The 26,817-nt window shown below is 33.5% G+C and overlaps 3 protein-coding genes across 6 annotated transcripts in view; all 3 read right to left on the reverse strand.

Moving 5' to 3' along the window:
* Window positions 1-875: 875 nt before the first annotated feature.
* LOC123720244 (pesticidal crystal protein Cry27Aa-like) lies at window positions 876-1,769 on the reverse strand. The gene is made up of 2 exons (XM_045676783.1): window positions 1,754-1,769; window positions 876-1,678 (listed from the first exon to the last, which is right to left on the reverse strand). Exons 1-2 carry the CDS (start codon window positions 1,767-1,769, stop codon window positions 876-878), a joined length of 819 nt encoding a protein of 272 aa, XP_045532739.1.
* LOC123720335 (serologically defined colon cancer antigen 8 homolog) lies at window positions 1,587-9,863 on the reverse strand. Its single transcript, XM_045676895.1, has 14 exons — window positions 9,719-9,863; window positions 9,065-9,263; window positions 8,497-8,609; window positions 7,842-8,004; window positions 7,202-7,320; window positions 6,942-7,036; window positions 6,447-6,600; window positions 6,088-6,249; window positions 5,523-5,628; window positions 5,121-5,254; window positions 4,684-4,788; window positions 4,513-4,606; window positions 1,839-1,924; window positions 1,587-1,678 (listed from the first exon to the last, which is right to left on the reverse strand). Exons 1-13 carry the CDS (start codon window positions 9,860-9,862, stop codon window positions 1,893-1,895), a joined length of 1,620 nt encoding a protein of 539 aa, XP_045532851.1. The 5' UTR covers window position 9,863; the 3' UTR covers window positions 1,587-1,678; window positions 1,839-1,892.
* A 2,624-nt stretch (window positions 9,864-12,487) lies between these two features.
* LOC123720019 overlaps window positions 12,488-26,817 on the reverse strand; it is a 76,079-nt gene continuing 61,749 nt past the window's right edge. For all 4 annotated transcript variants that reach the window (XM_045676429.1, XM_045676432.1, XM_045676430.1 and 1 more), the window contains exons 5-11: window positions 22,528-22,795; window positions 21,563-21,679; window positions 21,222-21,301; window positions 20,052-20,157; window positions 19,620-19,763; window positions 19,356-19,437; window positions 12,488-19,280 (exon numbers count right to left, since the gene is read on the reverse strand). In XM_045676429.1, the coding sequence (XP_045532385.1) occupies window positions 14,884-19,280; window positions 19,356-19,437; window positions 19,620-19,763; window positions 20,052-20,157; window positions 21,222-21,301; window positions 21,563-21,679; window positions 22,528-22,795 (5,194 nt within the window). In that variant the 3' untranslated portion in view covers window positions 12,488-14,883. The remainder of the gene's footprint in view (window positions 19,281-19,355; window positions 19,438-19,619; window positions 19,764-20,051; window positions 20,158-21,221; window positions 21,302-21,562; window positions 21,680-22,527; window positions 22,796-26,817) is intronic.

The raw sequence follows: 26,817 nt of genomic DNA on the forward strand, positions 1-26,817 counted from the left end.
GTTCGCTCTAAGTTTCATTTCTAAATCTCTCTAACTCTTTGACGTCCCGACTCTCCAATCTTTCTCTAATTCATATTTGTGTTTCCAAATGTGACGCACTTTATACTGTAGCGCTGAGATGTGGGACAGACACATGTCTGAATCATTTACCGTTAGTAAGACACTGAGGCGGCAAACATGCAGTAAAGTTGGTATTTAATTTTTGATTCGGTTTCAACGTCATAAGTTGAGTACAGAAATTAATACCCGTAGAAGCCCTTGAGTTTAATTAAAGGCGATGCAATAGATGTTGAGCTTCTGAAGGTAGCCGATGCGTTTAAAATGTAATTAGGTTTAAGATTCACAAACCAGTAATACAAACTGTGCAGCTTAAAAAGGAATGAAATGAAACTTAATGAAAAACCAATATTATTTCAAATTTACTATCAATTCTAAATTGAGCAATAACAATGTGAATTTATTGTTAAGAATTATGAAACAGTGAATCTAACCGATTGTTATGATCTGCCGATAATCATTCGTGGCATTCTCGACAAAGTAATATTTTTGATATGCGAAAGATTATTATTCCTTAGGATTTGTCTAATTGGCTACTAGTACACACATTCACAGATGTTTTAATTTTGTTATTTCGTAAATCTTGATTACAATATAAATAAGCTGAACTAACTAAAGCATTTAAAATTAATATATTGCACATAAAATAGCTTTAACCGTAATTTGGTATTAAAATTAAATTTAGTTTCAGTTAAACCATAAGTACAACTTAACATTTTATAAACATACTAGAATTATTATATATACCAGAGATATATTGTCGCATACCGAAATATGAAATAATTTACGAGGAATTTCATAGTAGGTACCATTTATTGCTAGCTTTCTCCACTTTGGCCTTCATTTTCATTGGACGGTGGTGTCTTTTCAACATTTTCTTGTACTTCATTTTGTTCATTCTGTGGGTTATATTGCTGATCATAATTCTGTTGGTAATTAGCTTCGTTACCATAATCAAATTGATTGTCGTATTGTGCATTGGGATCGTTATATTGTTGTGGGTATTGTTCGTAATTTTCATATTGTTGTGAATACTGTTGGTCATATCCTTGATATTCTGTACCTGGTTGGTTTTGATAATTTTGATCATAATTTTGATAACCTTGCTCGTAATTTTGTGCGGGGTTTTCGTCTTTCTCTTCTGATTCTTGGGGTTGATCCTTATTTGTTTCTTCAACATTTGCACTGTGTCCTAATTGATCATAATTTGTTTCCTCAACAATATTTGCGCTTAGATTTTCTTCTGGGTAATTTATACTTGTTTCTTCAACAACATCAGTGTTATACTCTGCTTTAGGATGTACTTCTGTAACTTGTATATTTAAAGGGTGTTCAGCTTCAAGCGGTATTGAATCTTTTGACGAATGTAATGACTTTCCATTTTTCGGTTCGTGCGAATTCTGTTTGCTTAATAGTCGCTTTGATTCTATTTCAGTATTTTCAGGATGTTTTGTTAGTTCTATTTTTTGTTGAATTACAGGTTCTGAATCATATCCGAGGCTGGGTCTAGGATCTTCTCGGAGTGGGGACTCTCTGGCGGGCTCAGCTCTGGTATCGTTTGATCTGGTTGGGGTTGTATGGTTTGGTATTCTGTCGGGTGTGGTAGTGTGCGAGGAAGGTGCTGTAATGTAATAACATAGATTAAGATAATTAACAGCATAATTATTCAGGTATTTTCATAAAACAATAGTAATACTGAGTCCACTTTTCATTTCATCTAACTCTTGTGCAATCGATATCTCATTAAATTTAATATATTTTATTTTTATTAGGTTGCATACCTTGTGTGCTAGGATGGTGCGCGTACGTCGTTTGCATGGAGCGACCCAGCCTCTCTACTTGACGCTGCAAAGTGCCCAGCTCTTGCCTAAATATAAACAAACGTGATAACACACAACACACACACGTGCACGTAAGATATTCACGAGTATCCTAGCATTCGGAGATAACAATTGCTTTAGAAACCCTAATAGGATAAGGAACAGGAATATTTCCAGACAACTTGATAGGTATTGTAAATATTGTAAAACTCACTTTGAAACTGGCACAGAGACAACAACAGAAGAAAACATTTGTTTTCTTCTCAATGTTAAATTTTATTTCACTGAAATATTACAATCAGCATAAAATGTACTTACACTACTTACATATAACATGCATCATGGCGATTACTGTACATGCTTTTTAGACTACAATCAAAATTTTCCATTTGAATTACCTCTTACCTTATCAGGGTCTTCATCAGAATCGAATCTATCTAGTGCAATGTCGCTTAGATTTTTGCTTAATTCATCAAAATCTTGAGCACTACCAGAATAGTTAGACTCCTCGATTCTTCTGAATCTATATCTATTTGTGAAGGGAGTAGATGTCAAATAAGTGCGGTCTAAGTCTGAACTAGCGGGGTAACCACTTTGTGGAGTGTAGCTTCTGAATGGTGCTATCGTGGTGCAATATTTCTTATGAGAAGACCACAAGTGTCTAAGTTTTCTCATAAGTTCAGTGTTCCTGAAAAACAACTGTGTCTTTTCGACTCTGAAAGAAATATTCTAATATGAATGAATTGTGTAAAGGAAAACATAACAGAAAGTTAAGCAAACGTTACATTTATTATTTCTTTACATTGCCCATTAAAACAGATATTAAACATCAAATACATTTTAGAAAAAGAACAGCGATGAAAAACATACAACTTCAAAAATACTTTCGTAACGAGACACTGTAATAATAAACTTATAATGACAATAAATGAATAATCTTAAATTAATATTTTTTATATTATTCATCTTCATTCATTTTACTCATCTAACAAAAAATAATACCTAAAAATAATAACATAATATTAACAATTATATATTTCTGCTTGGAAGTTATAGTAAAATAGATTGATGCAAATAACAATAACATTTTTGTTGATATAAAATTTAACGTTTATAAATTAAATTAAAACTATAAATAACAATTCAAAGAAAGCAATAAATATAGTTAGTACATTCTTAGTATAAATAATTTTTTTTAAGTTCCATAAAATTTAACATAAATTTAAAAATTATTTATCTAGTTCGTTAGGGTGTTCTGCGTTAGTCGTAAAATCTTCTTTGTGCGTTTCTTTGATTTCGGGTGATTTAGGTAAATCGATATGTAGTTCATCTTTATTTGTATCAATTGCAGAATCTTGCTTCTGTTCTGGTTCGAATTTAAGGCTGTCTTGTGTAACTTTTGGTTCTTCACTATTGTTGACAGTTTTCTCCTTGCATTTTGTGGCCGCAATAATATCTTTATTTGATTCATCGTATACTTCAACTGTTTCTTTTACAACGTGTACTGTATTATCTACTACTTCCATACTAAGACTATTCTTAACACCTTTACCATCATGTATGTCAATTTGCGAATCACGCCTCTTTCGATCTTTTTTCTTTGGTTTTGGTATGAGTTTCACGCTTATATCAACTTTAATTGGCTCCTTTTTCTCTCGTAAAAAGGGCTGTTGAATCATTAGCGGTAGATTATAAATCTTTTCACCGTTAGCATTCGGGAGATCCTGATTTGTCGTCAGTGGGCCAACAATAATTGGGTAGTTATTCGACGAATCGGACTCTTTTACGCGGCGCTTGCGGTGGTTCGTGATTGGCTGGTCTCCTGAACTTGATCGATCGCGTTGTGTTCTGATTGGTTCGTCTACACGGCTGCGTCTCTGCGCTCTGCCTGTTACCAATAAAAACACAACGTGATGTTAGGAAAGTCTAGTTTAAATGTAAACAACAAGTAATATGAAGCCCACACTTTACACATACATGCAACAAATAATTATTGTTTCAATTAATTACAATTTTGTTTTGATGGGCAATGATCACAGTCGTTTTAGAAAAAGAAGTTTTAAAAAGTGCAGTAGTAAATATCATGCAAATAAATTTTAAAATGTTTCGTACTTATGTCTACGGTTTGCGTCGTCAAGCTTGTCGGTAAGCAAACGACATTCGCTGGTGAGTTTCTCCATCAGACTGTTTTGTGATTGTATCATGGACTCCAACTCAGCCACCGTTTTAGCTGTGGAACCAAATGAACTACCTATAGATGTTATTCTTACTGAAAACGTTTTCTATGCCTTAACTTGAGAACGTGTAGTCATAGAGACAGAAAATGTAGATAACGATGTAATAGAAGTATTTTTTAAACTGCACCCAATATATTATAAAGTGGAAATAGATAAGTTAGGTATATCTTCCAGCAAACAATCTGATGAACAAACTGTTGAAGTTTAAGACCAATTGTAAAGCCCTTTCAAACTACCTATCCATGCAAGCAATGAAAGGGTAAAGTATTAATGTTTCATGCTGTTTTGTTAAACCGCTAGTTCAAGACATCAATAATTTACCCATGATGACGCAAGGACAAAGGACGACACATTTGCGCTTTAGGAGTTAATATATTTTAACTTGGACTAGAACTAACCGTGTTTATTTTCCATCGATTCAAGCGCTGTTGACAACTCCCGTTCTTTTTTCTTCTTTTCTGGTGTCATTGGAGTTAGAGACTTCATATTTATCTGCGAAAAATTATACCTTAATGTGATTTTTCGATCAAAGAAAATTTTAAGCTACCATAAACCTATATGATCTTTACCTCTTTTTCCAATGTTGAAATTTGTTCTGACAGCCGAAGGTTTTCTCGGCGTGAATGAACCAGATCAGCATCAGAACGGTCCAGCCGATGACGAAGAGATTGTATCTGAAAAATTTCATGGAATGTTTTATGAGTTTCCCATATTATAAGGAAGCCATAAACAATCCTTTTTGACGAGGGTTAAACACTTAAAGTGCCTGTACGTTACGATTATAATCACTTTGTTAGGAAATGTATGAATCTGTTCACAAAAAAGTTATAATTTTAGACGGTCCGAAAGAAATGAAATTGAAGGTAACAAAAATGAAGTAAATAAATTCAGATAAACTTGAAGCTACGCTACAAAACTACCGTTATTAATAAATACAAAGAAATAAATCGGTCTTATTAAGGAATTCTATTCAGCATACAATCAAAACAAACCAGAGACTTATTACCTCAGAATTAAGTCGATTGGCTTCGTGTTTAGCTTGCCTCTGGTTGCGCTCAATAGCGAGGCGAGCGTTAGCCAACTCTTCTTCTAAAGACGCCTTTTCTGCATGGGCCTGAGTTAAGTCCGCTTGAAGGGACGCTAAAATTTATATTCTATAAATGGTATCGTAGAGCCCAATAGCTGGTATTTTAATCTGTGCGCAGTCCCGTAACCCAATGGAGCGCGAGGCAGAGGGATTTCTGTGTTGGTTGCGTTAGTCAAAATTCGACTAATTAAAATGTTATTTTATTTTCATAAGAATATATTTCTCAGTGAAACACTACTTAAAGAAAAAAGTTATTTTAACTTATTTATTGGTTATATGTTATTGGCATTATAAACTTTTTTAAATGTGGAAATAAAGTACCTGTCTTATTTTTGAGTTCCATTTTTAATTCTTCCAAAGCAGCGTTCTTCATTGACAATTCACGTTTGAGCTCGCTTTCTTCACGGCGCTGGCGTTCCAAGTCCAACTAACAAGTAAAAAAATCACATCAAATTGTTTAGAATCCTTTGGGTAATTTTGAAATCGTTTAAAAATTAAGTCGCTAAAACCCATGCATTTTAAGACCGTTACAGAAAATATTTTTATGAGCAACTTCACCATAGGAATCTATAATGTACTTACAGGATCCTTGTATACAAAAAAGTATGATTTCTGTTGTATTTGAAAATCAGAATTAACGATAGAAGCGAGGCGAAAACTATCTATCTATTATATAATGGAAATCCTGGTAACAATATTTTTTATGATTGTAGACAAATAAAATGAATAGACAATGGTCAGATCTCGATGATAGAACTAATGTCCCCAATAATACAAAATCAAAAAATATGTTCTGTAAGTATGTTATTATATATTTGTATGGAAATGTTGAACACATAGAAGAGGTGTGTTTACGTTTTGAATATTTTATCCCCTCTTTTCATACCTGCAATTTAGCAGCATTATCGTACTGAGCAGCGAGATCGTGTTGCAATTCGTCAAAATGCTGATTGTATCGTTGTTCTGCTGCGCTACGCTCGTGTATTGCCCGACGGGCAGTTTCGCCCGCTAATTCTCGAACTTTGTTACGCTCTTTTGATAGATCGTCCTAAAATTATTCGATCGTTATCAACAGAAGATCAAGTATTGATAATTTTAAAGGATAACTAAGAGAAGTGGCATGAAGTTCGAAAATGTTGATATCTTTAAAATTGTTTTTAATAACTAAAACAATACATTACCGAGACACCAAAACAAATAAAGAAGGTAACGCAATCCCTCGGGATAAATAGAAAAATTACTAACTTTAAGACGTCGTATTTCAGATTCCAAATTATTCCTTTCCTCTCTTAACTGGTTCTCAATCGCGTCTCCACGTTTGTATCGATCGTCACCATCGTCGCGATGCTCCAAGTTAAGTTTCAGTTTTGAAATTTGTGATTCCAAAGATGATTTGTCCCTAAAATTAACATATAACATATAACATACTTGAATAATCTTAGCTTTTTACGTAACCACGTACGCTATAAAACTTTTCATACAAATGTTTTACGCAAACGTAGTAAAAACGAACCCCGAGCGTGGTGAGCGATAATTTTTATTGGTGTTACTTGTTCATAAAAGACATATGATAAATATGGTTTCACTTAAAAAATATTCGTGACACAACTTTAAAATTTCTTAAGTAGATACAAAGATAATCACAAAATCTTTATAAAAGATACGAAGAAATCACAAAATCTCTTAAGATACCAAGATAATAACGAATTCTTTTAATCTGTAAACCACGTGAATACATACCTTTGCAAGTTATCAATTTGTCGTTTGAAGCCATCCAAGCAAGTAGAGTCGACTAGACCGGATGCAAGTTTACGTTTATTTTCATTGTTTTCTTCCTGCAATTTTTTATTGTGTATAATCGATAATATCAAACAACCTTAAAAATCTGATGAAAGCTGCTTTTACAAAGACAAGTGCAAAAAGAACTACCTCAAAAAGCGCTTTGTAGTGACGCTTGTGCACCATGTGTGTTCGTCTATGATGCTGTTGAATAATCATACCTGAACTTTCTTAAGGTCGATCTTGGCCTGAGTCAGGTGAGCTTCGAGTTCGGCGATGCGGGATTCAAACACTATGTTGGGGCCCTCTAATTTCGTTGAGCGAGATTTTGCCTTTCTTGCTTTTGATGGTGTGCACTGTAAATATGTAACGTATGTGTTTGATATATATATATAACAAAAGTTATTACAAAGGAATAATCTTTTTATTCATTTATTAATTAGCTAGTTATTAATAATCATTAACTAGTTATTTTTAACCACCTTACACTACAACGAATTGTTGTCAAATAGTTAAAGACGAAAGGAGAAGAGGACGCCCTAAAAAGATGGGTAGAAGATGTAGAGCAGGAAGCGAATGGAGAAAGAAAGCCATGGATAGAGATATTTGGAAAAAGGAGGAGACATTACATACGAGTAGGGTATACCTACAGAAGGACTGTCGTGTATTTTTTAAATTCAATTTTTTTCGTCGAATTTAAACTGTACATCCAGATGTTCTTTTCATATTTAAAATATAAATCTGAATTTTTGGTCACCGCCATTAATACAGATCGCCAAATCTATGTAATATAACTGCCGATTTAGTTTCGTAATAATCTTTGCTTCAAAGAAAATTAGATGTATATTACCTTATTATCACTGTCTAGACCTGTGCTATCACCAACATCGTCAAGATCATCAGTTTCTGAGCCAGCGTAGGTGTTGAACATTCGAGTTATCAACTTATTCTTTTGAGCCTCATGTAGGTGGTCATTCTCAGATATCACCTCCTTCACTTTACCTAAGAGATTGTTCAGCTCATCCTGGAATAAGGTTTCGATCTATTTAAATGTTCTTTAATTTTTTTTTCAGCAGTCCATAATAAAATATGTAAAATGTAACAATCACAATACAGCGAGGGAATATTTCCAGCGATAAAAGCCAAACTTTTTAAATTTGTTTTAATTTTCTTTTAAATTATTTTTATTATTATTATGTAGGTTAAGAAAATTATAAATACTGTAAATTTGATTGTTATATTTTAAGTAATTGTAAAATTTATATCGTTTTACACTGTAACATCAGTATTTTTTATAATATTTTTTATTATTGAAGACTGCTTCAATTAGAAAAAATATTATTTTGGCATTTCACATATTATCTGCGGTACATTTATGAACTTTTGTCATATATGTATTATCAGTATTCAGTGTATGTATAATATTCAGGTTATAAGGCTAATAATTGTGAGAAAACTTGGTGCCTTATACATATCTTATCAAATTCGAATTTTCAATAAGTAGTCAAATACTTACTCTACAGTACTGACTCTCTCGTTCGAGTTGTTCAATGTACTCTTCTTGCTTCTGGATGAAGTTAACTACATCTGGATTTGTTCCACCTGACAAGTCGTTGGTAGGGGTCGGAACTACAATTTAAAAATTCACTCAGCGATTTAATAAAAACAATTATTGTACTTAGAATAAAAGAAGTGCGCATCGCCACACGCACACCTGAAGCTGTATGTGTGTGTGTGTGTTTTGAGTTCCTATTAGTTAATTTTTACTATTGAATAAGCATTTATTTAATTATTTTGGTCCCTGCTTACTTCCAGGCAAGTTAACCTTAACTTCCATATATAAAGCACAAAATGAAATTTTGTTTTACGTCTTTTGCTGAAGTCAATTTGCCGTAGATGCCTGAGATTAGCCTTATATGAGAGACGTTATACGGACGCATTTTACAGTAATTTTTAGAACTTTTGGTAGTCACGCAAACGCAGATCAGCGGTGGTCACGTGACTGGTGACCGACTACTTCATCATTATGTAAGCCTGCTTTTTTTGAATACGAAATTGGATCCTAATGAACAAACACATCTTACCATTATTAGTCTGCTGAGGTGTATAAGTATTTATCTGTGGAGGCGTATAGTTATTCAAACTATCGGCATACAGAGTGGTGTATTTTGCCGTAAGACGTGGTCGTGGTTTGTACTCTGTGATGGCATTGAAGGGATACTTTTTGTCCAAATCTCCGTCGATGTCATCGTTCTTGAGAGAGGAGCCGGTGTAACTACGGAGCTAGGGATAAAAACACAAATAATGATATATTCGTGTATTTCGCGATAGATTGCTTTTTTTAAATAGCATGTAAATTAAAATTTACATTTTCCTCAAAAGAAATTACTTTAGTGTATTTTTACCTATTATTTTGGCTTCTGCTTGCGACTCTCATCCTTGAGGTCGTAGGTTCGATATTTAACATTTAACATTCGCTCAAACGGTGTAGGAAAACATCGTGAGAAAACCTTGACTTACACACAAAACGTAGAAGGCGTGTGTGCAGGCACAGGAGCCTTTTCACCTACTTAAATATTAGACTGACAAATGATTATGAAACAGATCCAGAAATCTGAGGCCCAACTCAAAAAGTTTTTTTTAGTAATAACACTAAAATATACTAATTAGCTTATATTAAGAATAAAACATATTTTAAAACTATACATTAAATAATAAAGTAAACATTAAAAACTTACGCTTGGCGCATTGTTTCCACCGAGAAAATACTTCAACTTCGATACAGCCTCTTTATAAGCTAGTTCAGTGTAATCCGGAATCCTCTTCAGGCCATAATCATTCATTCTAACCGGCCGCCTACACGGTAAATAGGTATTATACATTACTGATTTTTACAAATTACATTTTTATAAATAATAAAAAATAAATATAAACACAATGTACGTGCATCGCATTGCATTTTTATAAGGGCTCTGATAGTGCGTATTGATTTTACCGTCGCGTTGGTAATGTAATGTAAACACGCCCTTAGTTACGGAAATATGAGTAATGGGAATATCCTAGCATGATGGTTAACTCTTTAAAGATCCTAGGTTTGATACAACGGGAAAATATGTATTTTTTAAGAATTTGTTGCGTCAAAAATTATTTGGAACGTAAAGGGCCTTATAGATAACTAAAATAGAGAAGAAAAGTACTATTGTTAAGTATATAGGCTTACTATCCTCCCCTTAAAAAATAATATATGAAACACGTAAACATGCTGACAAAGAAAGTGAATATATTATGTTTTAATATCGGTTCGCTTGCACACTTCTATTGATAATATGTTAATTAAAGTAGAGTACCCGAAACTTGGAGTTGCAAACATCAAGCATTATTCAATAGCCTCCTGTAGTGCTAAAGGGAATACAAACTTTCTCTTTGAAATTCCTTTTAACAATACGCTAATAAACTTTTTTGATTAAAATATTAATATTTTTCGATCGGCTCGTTTCTCACCGTTAAAATCAAGTAAAACTTACCTTATTTTACTTTTCTTCAACTTCCCGCTCATATCCTTGTCGGAGCCAAAACTCGAACTTTTCGCGCGAAACCCGTTCAATTTATTCTTATTCACGAAATTAGTTGAGCCCATTCCTTACACTTACCAAAAATAACCTTCGTCCAGCCAGCAGTAATTTTAATTAGGAAATACTTCTTTATTTTTGGAAAAATAAACATTAAGTAGTTTTAAGAAAAAAGTTTGTCTAATTAAAAAAATAAGTAAAACCTTTTTTTAAATAATACCATCAAAATGTTTGAAGATGGAACTTTGATGGCGGTTAAGGCGGGAATGAAGGAAAAAGGTTTCCCGTTACGGTTCAATCGGGAATTCACGGCATTGCTTTCATTTTACAGGTAAATCTTTCGTTATAATAAAATAGATTAAGAGTTGCTATATAATTTTACTGACTATTTTACAATTAATGTGTTTGTCTTTTAGCCAAAGAAGGAATTATATTGTTGTTATTTTGAGCACAGATTACGATTGGTTAAAGATTTGATATTGAAATGATTAATATGTTATTATAGTCTGTTCGAGCAGCGAAATTTGGAGCTGAGTATATTATTATTACGTAGTATGCCAGAAAGCAATGGAAAGATTCGTACTATAAATAAAAAGTGAATAGATTATGCCCTTAAAAAGAAGTGGCAATGGGCGGGGCATATAGCAAGAAGCTTAAATAAAAGTTGACTTAAAATACAGAAAGTGGTTTAAATAGAGTGATATAAGTAGAAAAATATTAGCAATATGGCTAAGTGTAAAAAACTTAAATAAACATTATAGCAGAAATGTCAACATTTCTTTAAACTTACTCTAAGGCTACGCGCCTGGCAGTGACTCGCGTGCCGAAGATGGGTACATCATGGTTTTTGGAGGGAAAGATGGAAAATACGTTACCGATCACGCGACGAAACGATAAATTAGAGTTATACGTTTTTTATTATACGATCAATATCTGATTCACCCACAAAAGATTTTTCGGAGAAGAAATTGTTTTGTAGGGTAAGAAAATTTAGTTTTTAGTTTTTCCAATGGTCCGTTAGAAAAACTAACTTGTTAAATTCTTAAAGGATTTTTGGTAATTAAGTAATTACTTATTTATTAAGACCATCTAGACCATTTTAGTGTTTAAGCATAACTATGCCCCGTTCACGGACCTTTTATCGAGGTGTCAAATGATCCGGATTTGCAACTTTATATTCTTAAGGTAATTTATTTCACGTCGTCTATAAATTTAAAAATGATTTCGAAACAACAAAACTTTTAAGTTTTGAAGACTGTAGATAAGTCAAAGAATTATTCGTATATTGTGTAAACTTTCTTATCGTTTTAGCTGAAATTTAGGATTGTGCATGTAACATCACGCGATACGCTGATACCGACTAGTACCGTCATAAACATAACAACCTATTTGACCTTTTTGTAGTATTAGTAGACCTATTTTTGATTTAGGTTTTTAGTTTCACTTAAATCTAAAAAATAGTAACACATTTTAAGTTTACTTCCTGTATAAAAATAATGTTCTTCAAATAGAAAAATATCTATACAAATTTCACCTAGATGTTTGATAACGTAATGATGGCTTGGAGCAAGTACTTTTCTGAGTGTTCACCTTTACTGCCCTGGCGCCGTTATTAGTGTTTTACTGCCATATATCACACGTACGTTATTTCTTTAATCCATGGATTAAATGCCGTCCATTCTCGAAATGAGCCGCCTGACTACGTATATGTAACGCGATAAACTACAATATTGTGATTCCTGGAGAAGATTGATGAGTACAATGTACATCTGTAGGTTCACCAAAATAACAATTTTTGTCGAAGAGGAAAGAGAGAAAATATAGGAAATCACGCGGACGGTGCTAAGAGCGGAAGCTACTAAAGGATAATAAGGTAGTGAAATAAAATATATCAATAATTAAAAATTCATTTATTTCAGAATATACCAAAAGTTCGGCATTGGTTAGTACACATTACAAAATACCTAAGACTCTACGCGCTTAAACGCTCACAACTGTATTGTACATATTCGAATACGTATAAAAATATTGGTTTGTCAATGAAATAATCGTTTAAAAACATTTCATAAAAAAAAGTCGTGAAGGAAAAAAATGTTGCCACTAAATACATTCCGGGTTCATTTTAAGGAAATTAGAGGCATGATATAAACTTAAAGGAAGGTAAACGTTTTTAAATTTTTAACTAAAACCGGAAATAAGAGATTGCTTCATTCACAAACCATGATATAAAACTACAATGTTTTTTTGCACTTTTTAAGGCTTGATTATATAATCGATACAATAAGGCATATTATGTGTGATTAAATACCAATTTTAACGTGGTTATTATATTCTCGTAACGATACTCCTTAAAAAAATTGTATGAATAAAAAACTTTTAAAAAATCTAGTTGACGCTCGTGTGCTCACAATAAAATAAAAGGTTAATGGACACCCATTTTCAGTGAGTGCGTTAAACACTCTACGCACGTTACGTACACTCTAACTTTGAATATTTGGAGCTCGTATCTGTCAGGGAAGACCTCCACCGGACGTCGATACCACTGTTCGATAGTTCGCAATAGAAAGTGCCTTGTGAAACGGACTGTGGAAGACTTCCAGGTGGTGCAGATGTAATTTTGAATTGATACGGTTCGTACAGATGCCGGCAAACGTCTTGAACAAATGTCCTTGCCTGCGCTGAAGCAATTTTTAGGTATCACTGGTATAGTGCGCGACAGCGGGGAGTGACGTGTCGATCGCGTGATTGGTAAATCCATTTGTATCCCGCGCTGTGTACGATGCGCAAACTTTCCCCCACTCCCTTGTTTAATGCTTAAGAAGTTTGCCGGTATCTGTACGGTGTTGAAACGCGGCAGGAGGAATCAACATAAACAATTTTTGTCAGTGTACTACAGTGAGAACACTTTGTAGAGAACCCCAAAGAGAAGCAATGTCTCCGCGTAGAGAGAATCAAGCCTAAACATTGGAGATTGACATTCGACACTTTGGGTCTATATTTTTTAAGACGAGCCTTCTCTGCCCACCGTTAAGTTTATCGAACGTATGAATAATCGTTGATTTTGCTAAGTCGATTTTATGAGAATATAATATCCATAGATTAATTTTATGACCAAGTTTTATAAGTAGAGTACATTTGAGATTTCGATTACACTAGGTTAGTTGTGTTGAACTTATTCTAACAGTCTCCATGTGTTAAGTATTCTTGGAATAGATTAAGATTATGTATTAATATGAATTGACAAATAATTTGAATTTTGATTACAATTTATTAACTGAAAGCCTAATTACGATATTAGCCTATGCAGTTCATATCAGTATTATTTCTGTGCAGTCGTCTAGAAATGAGAGTATGAGTGTGAGTAACAAATAGGTGTGAAATGTGTATGATTGTATCGTTCTAAAGTACACAATGTTCCGACCAATGATGTTTATTTTAAAATTTTGCCGCTTAGATCATTGATTTTATTTATTCACCGGCTACTTTGATACCAATTATAAATATAATAAATCAAGAAAAAATAGATTTGTCTTAAGATAAAATAAACTACTTTTTGGTGTTAGTAGCTACAACAAAAATAAACTAGAATAAATACTTTAGTATCAAGTAATTGCAAGTAAAACAATTTTGTGCTAAATGGCACGTTTGTATAAGCTTAAAACCGCTTAATTTGATTAAAAATTATGTCAATAAATTGATTTATTATGTATAACGATATTTACAATGTGCGTGCTTATGTGCTGTTGCCATATTAAAATATTACCTTGTCTATGGCACAAAATATCAAGCCAAAGAGGTTTGATATTAACTATTTACAACCTTTTAAGCTCTATGTTAGTATTAGGTATCAAAACGATGATTATATAATGCTAAGTCTATTCACATGGGTATAACCGTAAAAATATTTCGAAAGACAAACAAATAGAGAAGTATTAGGCATTTATAGGGTTGGTATAATACAACATTGTAATTTCGTATTAGCTAGAATTGTGTGGGTAAGCAAACTTAAATTGATTATGGCCGTCTCTGCCTCAGGAAAAGCAACAGTTAATGAATAACTTCTATTCTACCTCTGTTTTTTCGTTATTTATTCAAAATTATTTTTGTTAAAATAAATCAATAATTTAGCTATAGTTCGATAGTTAGAGGTCTCTTTTTACCCTTAAAGTCCTAGTCCTTGGCAAATTGACTGTCAGATTTCCTGTCAAATTTGACAGCCACTTTGAGTGTATATCTGAACTATCTCTGCCTGAACTGCCTTTATACTCATCTATTCGTTGCCCTCCATACACACAAATGGAGTACAAAACCAGACGGAATCGTTTTAAATGCAATTATTGGAATTTATTAACCACTTGTTTCACCCAACTACCTTTTTGTTCATCGTTTGGGTCGTCACTAATACTGGGTTTATCTACAGGAATGTCGTTATTTACATTATTTTCTACTGTATTGTCAGATCTTTCAAATGTTTGAACTTTTGTAGTAATCAACTTTGGTTTAATTGCTGGTTTTTTAATAGTCCTATTTTGAGCTTTTGTTAACTGTTCGAGTTCCATTCGTCTCTCTAAAACTGATTTGGTCTTTGGCTGTTCTAACGATCGTTTTTTCTCTACGGGACGCTTGCGTGTCGCTGAATCTAAGCTAGCTCTTTCAAAACCTAATCTTTTGATTTGTATGTTAGTCTTTCCCTCTTCCGATTCTGGTTCGTGCTTAGTGTTAGTTTCAGCTTTAGGCGTAACTCTTCCATCGCTTTTACTTGGAGTAAATTCTGATCGTGTGAATCCTGGTTTACTATCTATGTTTCGTTTGATTCTTCGATTATTAACAGTTTCCGATGATGAGGACTGTTGTTCCTTAACAAAATTTTTATTACCGACAGTTTTAGTTTGTATCGTAGATACTGACGTCTGTGTTATTTTAGGTTTAATTGGAACAGGCGGTGCAATTTTTGGCCTTATAACTCTGTCTTCTTTTGTTACAGTACTTTTGGTGGTACTATGTGTTTTGTTTATAGTAACAGTTTGTATGCTAGATATTTCAGTGATACTCGATATAATTTTCTTTGAGTTGAATGATGACTCACGTTTAAGATTCTCGACTCTGTTTAATTTAATAGCTTGTTTAGGTTTTTCGGGTTCTTTATCTTCCGCGTCTTCTTGATCGGAATAAACAGCCGAATCTCTAAAAACATCTTCATCTGTAACTTGTTCAATCTTTTCAAACGTTTTTTCATAAAAACTTTCGTCCGAATGAATCTGGGCGGTCTCGGTCGGTTTTTCAGAAACATTCGCAAGATTCTGAGAATTTTGTGACTCTTGATATGTGCTTTCACTTGATGAGGTTACAAAAGATGAATTGGAAAATAAGCTATCTGGCCGCATAGAATTTTTATTAATAAGTATATTTATGTTCTTCAATTGATTTCTTTCATTTAGTAAAGTCATTGGATCGACATAATCAGATTGAGCTATTCTAGCGCCTAAGTGTCGACTGCCTTGCATGTAACTTGGCAGTTTATTTAAACTCTGATAAGAACTATTGTTAGATTTTGACGGCGAAGGTGTACTGCTTATAGAATTGGGCATAGACGTAATCATACTAACGCTTTTCTCGTATGATGGTCTAAAGGGCTTTTTAGATAAGTTATCACAGCTATGCGATAATAGTTCTAGATTATTTTTCTCTGTTTGACTTTCACTCATTGTAGTATTTTCACAAACACTTTTACTAAGAGCATCCGATGCAGAGTATACAATAGTAGATGTGGTTGGACTGCTTTCTGCAGATGTTATGACAACTTGAATATCATTAGAATCAATTTTGGATACTTTTGGTTCAATTTTGTTTTGATTATCGTCCGAATGTTCATCGCCGATAATATTTCTAAATCTCTGTAACAAGTTTTTAGAGTAACTTCTAGGGTTTAGAGCAGATCTCTTTTCATTTGTAGGACTTTTGAGGTCACTTTTGCTATCCACAAGGCACTGTTCATTGGCATTCATCTCCATTTCTTCGCCTTTTGGTGGTGTCCGATTTTTAAATCGACTTAAAACATTCTTGAGGGACAGCACGTTTCCATTTGGTTTGTAAATTTTATGTTCTGGATGTATAACATCCATTTTCGATTTATCACTTTGGTCGACAATTAAAGCTTCGCAAGAGGACGCAACTGATATGTTCAAATTATTATGAGCGTCTTTCAAAATGTTCTCATTTTTATTTGAATCTAAATCAATCTTTTCAAAGTTATTTTTGTAGCATCTGTCGATTTCTTCCTCCAGTTCTAATGTAGATTTACTTATGTTTTGTGAATCATCAGTAGATTTAGAACTTTTATTGAATTTCAATATGTCTCGTTCACTCATGTAAGCCTCGACGTCATCATAGCTTATTTCGCTTTGATCTGACGCAATTGTGAATGGTCGATCAACGCTCATTACTTTTCCGTCTCGGTTAAGATATGTCTTACTATTTGCATTAGGCTTCGATTTAAATGTACTAAGATTATTATCTTCTGGACTACTTGTTGGAACTTGGAAACTTCTAGGTAAAGAGCCCGACTTTCTGTCCCTTGTGACATTGAAATGTTCTTTCTGACGACTTAACCAAATTTCTGGAGTATTTGGGCTTTGATGATCCGGACTCATTGGCAAATAATCTGCGGGTAATGTGCTCGGAGCTTCCTTTTTTCTTCTACATATATCTACCAAATTATCATATAAATTTTCGTTAGATTCCGTAGCTGGACCATTATGTTCCATGGTAACGTAATAATCTGTGCTAATACGTCTATCTGGATGGTCCACCACTTTCTCTGGCGTTTTAGCGGGAACGTCATAGATACCATTGTCCAAGGCATCGCTTACTTTTTTTATTTCTTCGAATGAGAGATAGACATAATCAGACTCAGGTCCCCCTTTCTTGGGCTTTTCTGAAGACAAGTGTATCAAAGAACTCGGTGGTGACTTTTTGTTAGGTGGATGATGCTGTATTATTTTACTTTTGCTATTAAGACTATGCAGGTTTTCATCTAAGCGGTCTTCTACTCTCAATGTTTCATATATATGGTCATCGTCAGATAATCCTTTATGTTGTTCATCATTGTTTGCGACGTCGTCTTCGTCAATGGAAAGTTGTAGATTTTCAGACATTTGTCGTCCAAATTTAGGTTTAAACTTTATTACTTCATTGCGACCCGAAATGACCTGATCAGGAATCGAATGTGATTTAAGCAGACGTTGATGCCTTTTTTGAGCAGTATTTCTTAATTGTTGTTTCTTTAATAGTTTCTGAAACTCTCTATTTTGCATCAAAAGTTGAGAAATTAGCTGTTCAAGTGGTTGTTCGTTCTCTTCGCAACTTTCTTGAACATCATCTGGCAGTTGTTGTGACTCAGCTTTTTCGTCGATTTCGGAACCTTCGTTGATAATTTTCTGTTTGTGTAAGTACTTTACCTTTTCTAATTCATTCTTTTTAAAGGAGTCTGTCTTTTCTATGAGTTTTTTATATGTTTCTTCGTCGATTCCTTCATCCTTAGTGATAGGCTCTGGTATCACAAAATTATTTTTTGTATCTTTTGAATCTTCGATATTAAGGCTGTCGTTAGATTCGGATATATGAAGGATCTCAGTAGATACGTCACTAGAGAAGTCAGTGTAAAATCGAGTTGTCGTGTCAGAACTGAGACGACCTTTGGCTCTGTTTTTCTTAATTTTTGTAATCTTTTTAGGTATATTTTTCGTATTGTACATTTTAATTTCTAAGTTTTGCTTAATAACATTCAATTGTCGTCTCTCTTCTATGTCAGGAGCCAGATTTCCATGTGATGATTTTATTTTTTTATTAATTCTATTTGACCCGCAATTTCTACATTCAAATTCAATTTTATCATTTCTCCCATCGTTTCTTTCACTATCACTATCATGAGATCTTTTAGCTAAAATACTTTGTCCATTTTGTTGCAATCCAGGTTCTGATTTACGTCTCCATGTACCAATTCTTGAGAGTTTTGATCTTTGTGGGTCATCTTTTGATTTAGATCTTAGAGTATCAGTTTTGGTCTTATCGATATCGACACATCTAGACTTTCTCGTGTGTGGGGTTCCCACAGAATCAGTCACCGGTATGTTTTCCTTAATCTTCGAACATTTAAGGCAAGTTTTTAGTGCTTTAACACTAGTCAAATCTGATACATCTTCTTTGCTCCTAACGTCATAGCCAACTATGTTATCAGAGGAATGGTAGCATCGCGTTTTTTTCAAGGAATTGTTGCTGAAACTTTCCTGCGACGATTTAAAATCTGAACATTTGCAAGTAGGTTTTCGTTCTACGTTTTCAACACTTCCCGTGTCAATATAATTAAGGGAGCGATCACATTCGGGGCATTTCACATCGTCTAAAGTTTTACATGTGCACTTTTCTTCTTTTTTATCTTTTGACAGTTCGATTTCACAATCGGAACAGAGGTCAATATAGCAATTATCGCAAGTATAATCTGTGCCTTTTTCTGCGGACACTTGAGCGCAGTCACAGTCCTGGCTCGTGTCCCTTGAATCCGGAATCGTGTGTTTTCTATTTGGCTTCTTTGATCGTCCCCTTGTGCCGTTCTCGAAAGATTTTCGTCTCTCTCGTTCTAATTTTCGCTTTTCGAGATATTCGGGCGCAGAGAGTTGCTTTCTCATGGATGCTTGAGTTATTAAGTTATGCGATTTCTCCGCGAGGATGTCATCTGAAATTATAAAATTATAGGTTAATAATGATTTTAAAGCTCAACCTTTAAGATACACCAGGAACGTGTACTTGCCATCAGTTTTGTTTTGTCCAAGTTCCATTACTAATTGTCTAGCGTGGGAGGGTATAACTGCATTGTAGTTTTCTAATATGACCTGAAAATTTAAACTAGTTTAATAATTTAAATAAATTGTTTCTTAATGAATATATTTTGCGTATATTATAAAAGCATTAACTTTGGTATCACGTAACAATAATATAATTTACTATAATAATCGATGTATCAAAATACATAGGAAAAGTTTGAAAATAAACAAACAAACAAAACTGTACACACCCTCTTAAGCAATAAAGTCCATTCTCGCTTGTGCCGCGGCGAGCGTGCTTGTAAAGTGAGCTGCGCACGCGGCGCGTCCCAAGGGATTACGTGGAAGGACAGGGGCGCACCCGATATCGATTCAACTAACATCATGTTGTTGCACTGAAACAAAATTATCACGAAAATCTTGAAGTCTAATAATAAAGTAATAAACATTAAATTCGACAAATATTTTTTTTAGTATGATAAGGTATATACATACTATTTAAATAGTAAAATTGCGTCAATATTACACAAAACTTTTTCTGATAGAAATTATCTCATCGTAAATGTGTACTTTCTTAAGTATTTTTTAGTACTTAATAATAACTGCTAGTAATTCAACGTCAGAGAATAAAGTCGACACAGGTATACGATAAGACTTCAGATTTTAAATAAATTTCTAAATACCATTATATGAGACTTGTAAGCCAAAATGCCGTCCTCCCTATTTTTAGTCACAAGCAGCATTTTGTCGAAGAGGAAGGCGTGACGCATCGCCTTCGCGCCGAATACTCTGAAAAAGAAATACTAATATTAAGAGTTATTCAATTTGTTCCTTAAGATTCATATTTATTAGATCAGTGTTGGCCTAGTGGCTTCAGCGTGCGACTATGAGAGTCCCCTGACGTAGGTCCTTCGATCCCAAGCTGTGCACCAATGGACTTTCTTTCTTTGTGTGCATTTAGCATTCACTCCAACGGTGAAGGAAAACATGGTGAGGAAACCAGCCTGCCTTACTATAGACACAAAAAGTCGACGGCTTGAGTCATGCACAGAAGGCTGATCAGCTACTTGTCTATTAGGTTAACAATTGTTCATGAAACATATACAAAAATCTGAGGCACATACCTAAAAAGATAGTTGCGCCATTGATTTATTTTATTTCTTAAATTCCGTTTATGTAAAGTACAATGAAATATCCTATTCGTGAGCCTTAATTTAACTGGTAATGTTTAACTAAGAGCGTTATTGCGCGATATTTTTATAAGGCGTTATTTTTTTATTATTTATTTAATGCTTATCTATCTATTCTAAAATGTACGTTTCATAACTGTTAAACGTTGTCTAGGGTAAAAAAAATTAGGTGTCAGTTAACTCATACCTAAATATTTATGAATCATATTTATTTACATTGTCTTTTACACATTAAGAAAACACTTTTTAAACGGATTGAAGCTATGTATTATTATTAAACACTTTCTTTGCAGCTGTGATACTTTTGACATTCAACACCTTTTGTCTTCAGTCACCGTGAACACGCACGCTGAAAAGCACGTAAAACGTCGGAATTCTTTTTTAAATTATGTAAATAATAATAAGTTTTTAATAATAATAAAAAGTTTAAAAAGTGTTTTCTTATATTTATTTACTAATATTTTCTACTATTACGACAACTTAACACTAGACAAACATTAGTCAATCGAATTAGTGTTTTTATTTAACGTCCAATCCGATTTGGACACACGTTCGTTGTTTAACCTGACAAGTTAATTAAAACAATAACATATAATGATATATAGGAACATAAAACTAACTTTCTCTCTAACAAAGTTAAGGTAATATGATAAAATAATTTACCTAAATGTCCCTTCGGCACACAACTCTCCGTAAGTTGTCAGATCAGGACCACTCCATCCGTAAAGAAGTGACTGGATTTCCTGAAAAATATATTTGTTTTAACTTGTTTGCTATCGATCACCGCGAAAATATTAATAGTACGTGCGTAATAAATAAATCAGTAAAAGATGACTTTTAACAAAAAAAACAGTTCTAACGCTTTTACGCTAAGGATATATGTTCTCATCATTAAAAACTGGGGCCCTCAGGCTAGTGGTAGACTGGTTGGGGATATTCCTATTAGTTAGGAGGGAGATTGGAATTTTACAATACAGAACATTGTATAAGTAAATGGGACTAACTTGTACTCTAACAGCGTGTTCGTGGCGTCTCTTCATATCGTCTATATGCTGAGCGATTCCAGTCATCTTCAAGAAGGCATACTCTGTTTCCCGTGAAGCACACTGCTTTACAAGGTTCTGAAAATGTAAGTAATGGAACCAATTATTAATTAAACCCTTGTCATTTTAAACACGCTCTGCATCAATATTAAAACTACATGTGCTCGCCAGACTAAATTTTTTTATTAGGTTATGCATCAATCTCAAGTTAATAATGTATATATCTCAAGTTAATAAACTTTATTAAATTGAGCAATAAACTTTATTAAATTGAGCAATAAACTTTATTAAATTGAGCAATAAAGTTGATCAACTTGAGCAATAAACTTTAATAACTTGAGCAATAAACTTTATTAAATTTAGCAATAAACTTAATTAAATTGAGCAATAAACTTTATCAACTTGAGCAATAAACTTTATTCAATTGAGAAATAAACTTGATTAACTTGAGATATAAACTTTATAAAATTGAAATATAAATTCAACTTCTTTTGATCCTATCAGTAAAAATCGTCACATTGTACTACTCCGTTTAATTTTAATAAAGTTTGAGATTTTCAGTATTGTCGTGAAGATGATATTTAATATAAAAAAGTGTGTTTACTTATGTACACGCGTTAGAAGTTATACTTCTTTGGGGTAACAAGATAAAAATCTTTTGATTTTATTTATTCTACGTTTGTTGAAAAGACGACACTAACAATAGGAATTAAATGCTGACTAAAATGTTGACTTTATAGCTTATGCTAGCTTCAGGGTGTCGGTTTTTTGTGACGGTGTGCGCGCCGCATCGTAAAAACTCTCAACATTTTCTCCCTAACGCGCCACAAGAGATATAACTATTTATTAAACGTTACGAGAATATGTTTTCTTTTTGCTAAATACACTTAATATTTTTTTAAACAGGTAAACGTAAATAAACAAACCTGTAACAACAAGTGGTACTTCAAAATCCGTTGCACCGGCTTCAACAAGTAGGACGCAAGTGGCAATGGATGGTTCAGCCCTAATTGCCGTTCCCTGAACTCCCTTGCACTTTGAGGCTTCGAGGCCAGGGCTGCCAACCTCTCCATAGTGCAAGGGTATCCAGTACAATACGATGTGTATACTGAGAACCCAGATGTATTATTGACGAAACATCGAGCAATGCAGGTGGCGTCCAGATGGCAGGAATTCAGCTCGGCGCAGAGAGATCTGTAATACGATAAATAATTTCTTTTATATCAAATTACCCGGATTAAATAAACAAAGAGTAATGTGTACGCGTACGTGCGATTCAACAATGTACTTAATATTTGTATATACATATTATCTTATTAATGCATTCTGTAAATCAAAGCGCCTCTAGCGACATTAAGGGCTGATCTCCATCCGGTAGTGAATTCTTTATAAGAAGACTAAAGTAGTGACTTATTATATACTCTTTAGATTAAACAAAAATTAAAATGTGTTAATAATATGTCTATGATATGACATTTCTAAGTGTCAATGCACGGCGCTTAGCCTATAAACAAAAATTGCGCCTTATATAAAATACGCTTATAAAAGCACTTATAATATTTTGAATTATTTGTCGTTAAAGTTAGTTAGAAATTAAGAAGATATACTTTTCACTAATGTATAAATAAGCAGTCACCGATTATGATCTTCCTGCTTAACCATATCACAAATATATGCAACTCAGTTCTGCACCAGAAGTGAATATATTTATTTATTTACACTTTGTTACCATAATATACAAAATCATACTTATAAAAGCACAAAAAAACAGGTTACATAAGTTATTAGACAACGGGCGGCCTTATCGCTAACAAGCGATTTCTTCCAGACAATGAAAATATGGAACAATAAAAAAGACATCCTACAGAGGGTAAAGTACAAGAAGTGCATAATTAACTAACAAAATAAACTTAAAATATGTTACTAAAATTAAATAAAGTAAACTCTAAAGAAAAAATATAAATAATAATATGTATAAACAAAAATTTAAAAGCTAATAAATAATAAGGTTAATTGAGTAACAATTAATATAAAAGTAGTAGCGAATTACGAGGCAGAAGGAAAATGATCAAAAAGAAAATTTTTAAATAAATTTAAAAGACTAAGCTCGTCTGATATGAGTTGGTAAGGAATCCCATGGCAGGATACTTTGCACAGTGGAGGAAGGAGGAGGAGTGTAATAATTCGGTAAAGTAGAAGTTTCAAGAATTAAATTGTCAAAGGAACGCAAGTCAAAACTACCGCCAGAGAGGGACATAAAATTTTGCTTTAAGTAACTACGAGTTTTAGGATTAAAAAGAACATTATAGAGAAGTTGTAAAATGTGCATCTTACGCCGCAATCGAATGGGTAGCCAATTAAGATTTCTATAATAAATTTGTATTGAAATGGGAAGAGAGAGACTGTCACTGGATTTTCTTTGTTAAGTAGCAAAAATTGTTAGTAGTTTAATATACTATGTAAGTTAGTATATAATCGTTTGGCATTGGCATATTTGGCTTTGTAAATACTTTTTCTTATTTTGCACAACAAAATGCTCTCAATTTGGGCATTGCCAAAAGCTTGCGTTATGTAAAACCTTTAAATATAACTCGATCACGATAAATTTATTTCGTGACTTGAATGGCCTATAACAACTGATGTTTTGTACGAATGTTAAGGAGAATCTGTTCTTAATTTACAGCAAATAAAGCCGAGCTATGGACGACGCAGAGATCTCAGGTCTTCTATTAAATAGTCAATATTAAAATAGAAATTACATTCATCAAAGGTAGCTAACATTTTACAGCGATGTTCCGTCTAACGCCGTGGTTGGAAATAGACAAACTTTTATGATATCACGATATAAATTTGTTATTATGACCTATATTTATAATTAAATAAAAAATGCGCTGAAAACTAATCTACATTTTGCAAGACTTGACCTAGTATTTTTGAAGCATAGCGCGTTATCGGTTTGAGTTCCTAGAAAACTGCTGTATCAAACGTCACCTTAAGCAATACATATCAAACAATGACCTCAGTAAACTTTAGCATTTTATTGTTCAACTGATTTAACTCGCAAACGTGACTTTTTAAAGAAATCCTTTGGGGAAAATACATTGCCTTTATCGGCTCACGGACTTTTTTAAAAACATTTTGACAAAGTATTCTCAGTGATCGTTTTTTTATGTAATACGAGGCTAGCAAGCAGAAGGCTCACCTGATGTTGAGTGATACCGCCGTCCATGGACACTTACATTGCCTGTCATTGATGTCTTGCTAGTCTTGGCTTGCGTTTCCGGGCTATCAAGAATTGGTACGCTCTTCTTTGTCCCCTTAGTCGAAAATACTACTTGACGTTTTTTTTACGTAATTCGTCCAAATTTTTTCGCGGTAAGGTGTTTTGATAGAAGACTATATTAATATATACTGAGCATCCGGCAAAGGTAAACGTCCAATTTTTTTTAATATAAATTGTCAAACATGACATATAACATATTCTGTTGTTCTATAACATGGAAGCCGAATTCATAAATGATTTTGAAACTAGACGTTTTATGGCAGCTTTTTTTAAAGAACAAGAGGCAGGATGTTATGTTATTACGCCCATGGACACTCTCAATGCCTGACGGCTCGAGAGTGCGTTGCCAGACTTAAGAATTTGTTTCGTTTCTTGAAAGACCGCTCAGAATCATAAGATTTTTTATTTTTATATCAATAGGCTAATGTCGATATCTGATGTTAAGTGACTACTACCATCAATATTGGTATCAATATTGGCCGTGTAGAAGTTGGTACATTCATACAAATGATTAAAAATCAATGGTACTAGCGATTACATACGTGTTAAGCGTATAATACATGTATCAGATGAGTTGAAAGTCGGCTTGGTGTCGTATTAATGCAACGTAATTGATATTATGCGGTAACTGACTCGAAAAACGCGGTCTATGCTTTCATTTACAACCTACTTCATGGAGCCTTAGGTATTTTATAACAAATATCCCTTTAACACGCCTGTCTTACGTTTATGCTCGTCGTTTAATGGCAGAACAGTTTGTGTCAGATTTACAATAAAACTGCGATTAACAATGACTCGGTGGACATTTTCAGCAACTCCATGGAGACATTTCGCCTACTCGTGTTGGAAGCCTTATAATTATTATTGTCTTTATTTCTACATGATTATCTATTTACATTGTATATTCGCGATACAAAAGAAGCCTGCCCACAGCTACGCTTTTTTTACAGAACAGGAGGCAAACGGTCAGGAAGCTCACCTGATGATAAGTGATCCCATAGACACTCTCAATCCCATAAGGCTCGCGAATGCGTTGCCGGCCTTTAAAGTTAATTTTAAATCAAAAATAATCCGCTATTTACATTTTGTTTTGTTAGTCGCAAATACTTACACCAATATAAAATGGTAAAATAAGGAAATTTAAGAAGTAATCCCATGGACACTCAATGGCTCACGAATGCGTTGCCGGATTTTTAATATAAATTCTAATTTAATTCCGCTTTATACATTCGTAATATTAGTCATCAATACAATACAAAATGATAAAAAATGATATATGAGAACACTTTGTTCCCTGTATGAGCGAAATAACAATCACCAATATACATTTATATTTTATTGCAAACAAAAAGTTTTCAATGTTTCCCCAGATTAAGGCAAATCCGAATCGCAATCCGCATTGAAAGCCCAATGTGCAAATCCTCCCCTCATCCAACCTTTTGACGTCCCTCGCTATTATTTGGACACCCTTGCTACAGGGACGAATTCATGTTCAATATTAACCACGAATTATTATTCCTAGACGAACGAAATTTTCATTATTTATTCACAACAATAAATACAGTAATAAACTAAACCAATACGATAATGTCTAAAAAAATAATGTAATAATAAATACATAAGATACACACAGCGAACATATAAAGACGATGACAGTTGGAGACAAGATTCAGTAGCAACGTCTTTGTAAACTGGGATATGTGCAACAGACTGGTTCCGACACTTGGTATCTCAAACAACCTTGGAAATCGTATTCGCACATAACCCCTACGTACAAAGAACTTGAGTTTTTGAAGAAAATTTAGTTGCTATAATAATAAACAAGAAAAATATGTGCGTATGCATTTGAAATCTTCTTCGAGTTTAAAGTCGGTAAAAATAGCGGTAATTACCGCATTATCATATTTAAAAAAACGCTACAGTCGTTTTCTGA

This window comes from Pieris brassicae, chromosome 2 (genome assembly GCF_905147105.1).
Source record: "Pieris brassicae chromosome 2, ilPieBrab1.1, whole genome shotgun sequence".
NCBI lineage: Eukaryota > Metazoa > Arthropoda > Insecta > Lepidoptera > Pieridae > Pieris > Pieris brassicae.

Bases quoted from the DNA above. Each gene is read 5' to 3' on its own strand.
- LOC123720335 (XM_045676895.1), bottom strand. From the start codon at position 9,862: ATGTATAATACCTATTTACCGTGTAGGCGGCCGGTTAGAATGAATGAT. The intron at 6,250-6,446 runs GTTAGTAATTTT...GAATAATTTTAG, and splicing joins CTGAAATACGACGTCTTAAA to GACGATCTATCAAAAGAGCG. The intron at 5,255-5,522 runs GTACTTTATTTC...TATAAATTTTAG, and splicing joins GGAACTCAAAAATAAGACAG to CGTCCCTTCAAGCGGACTTA.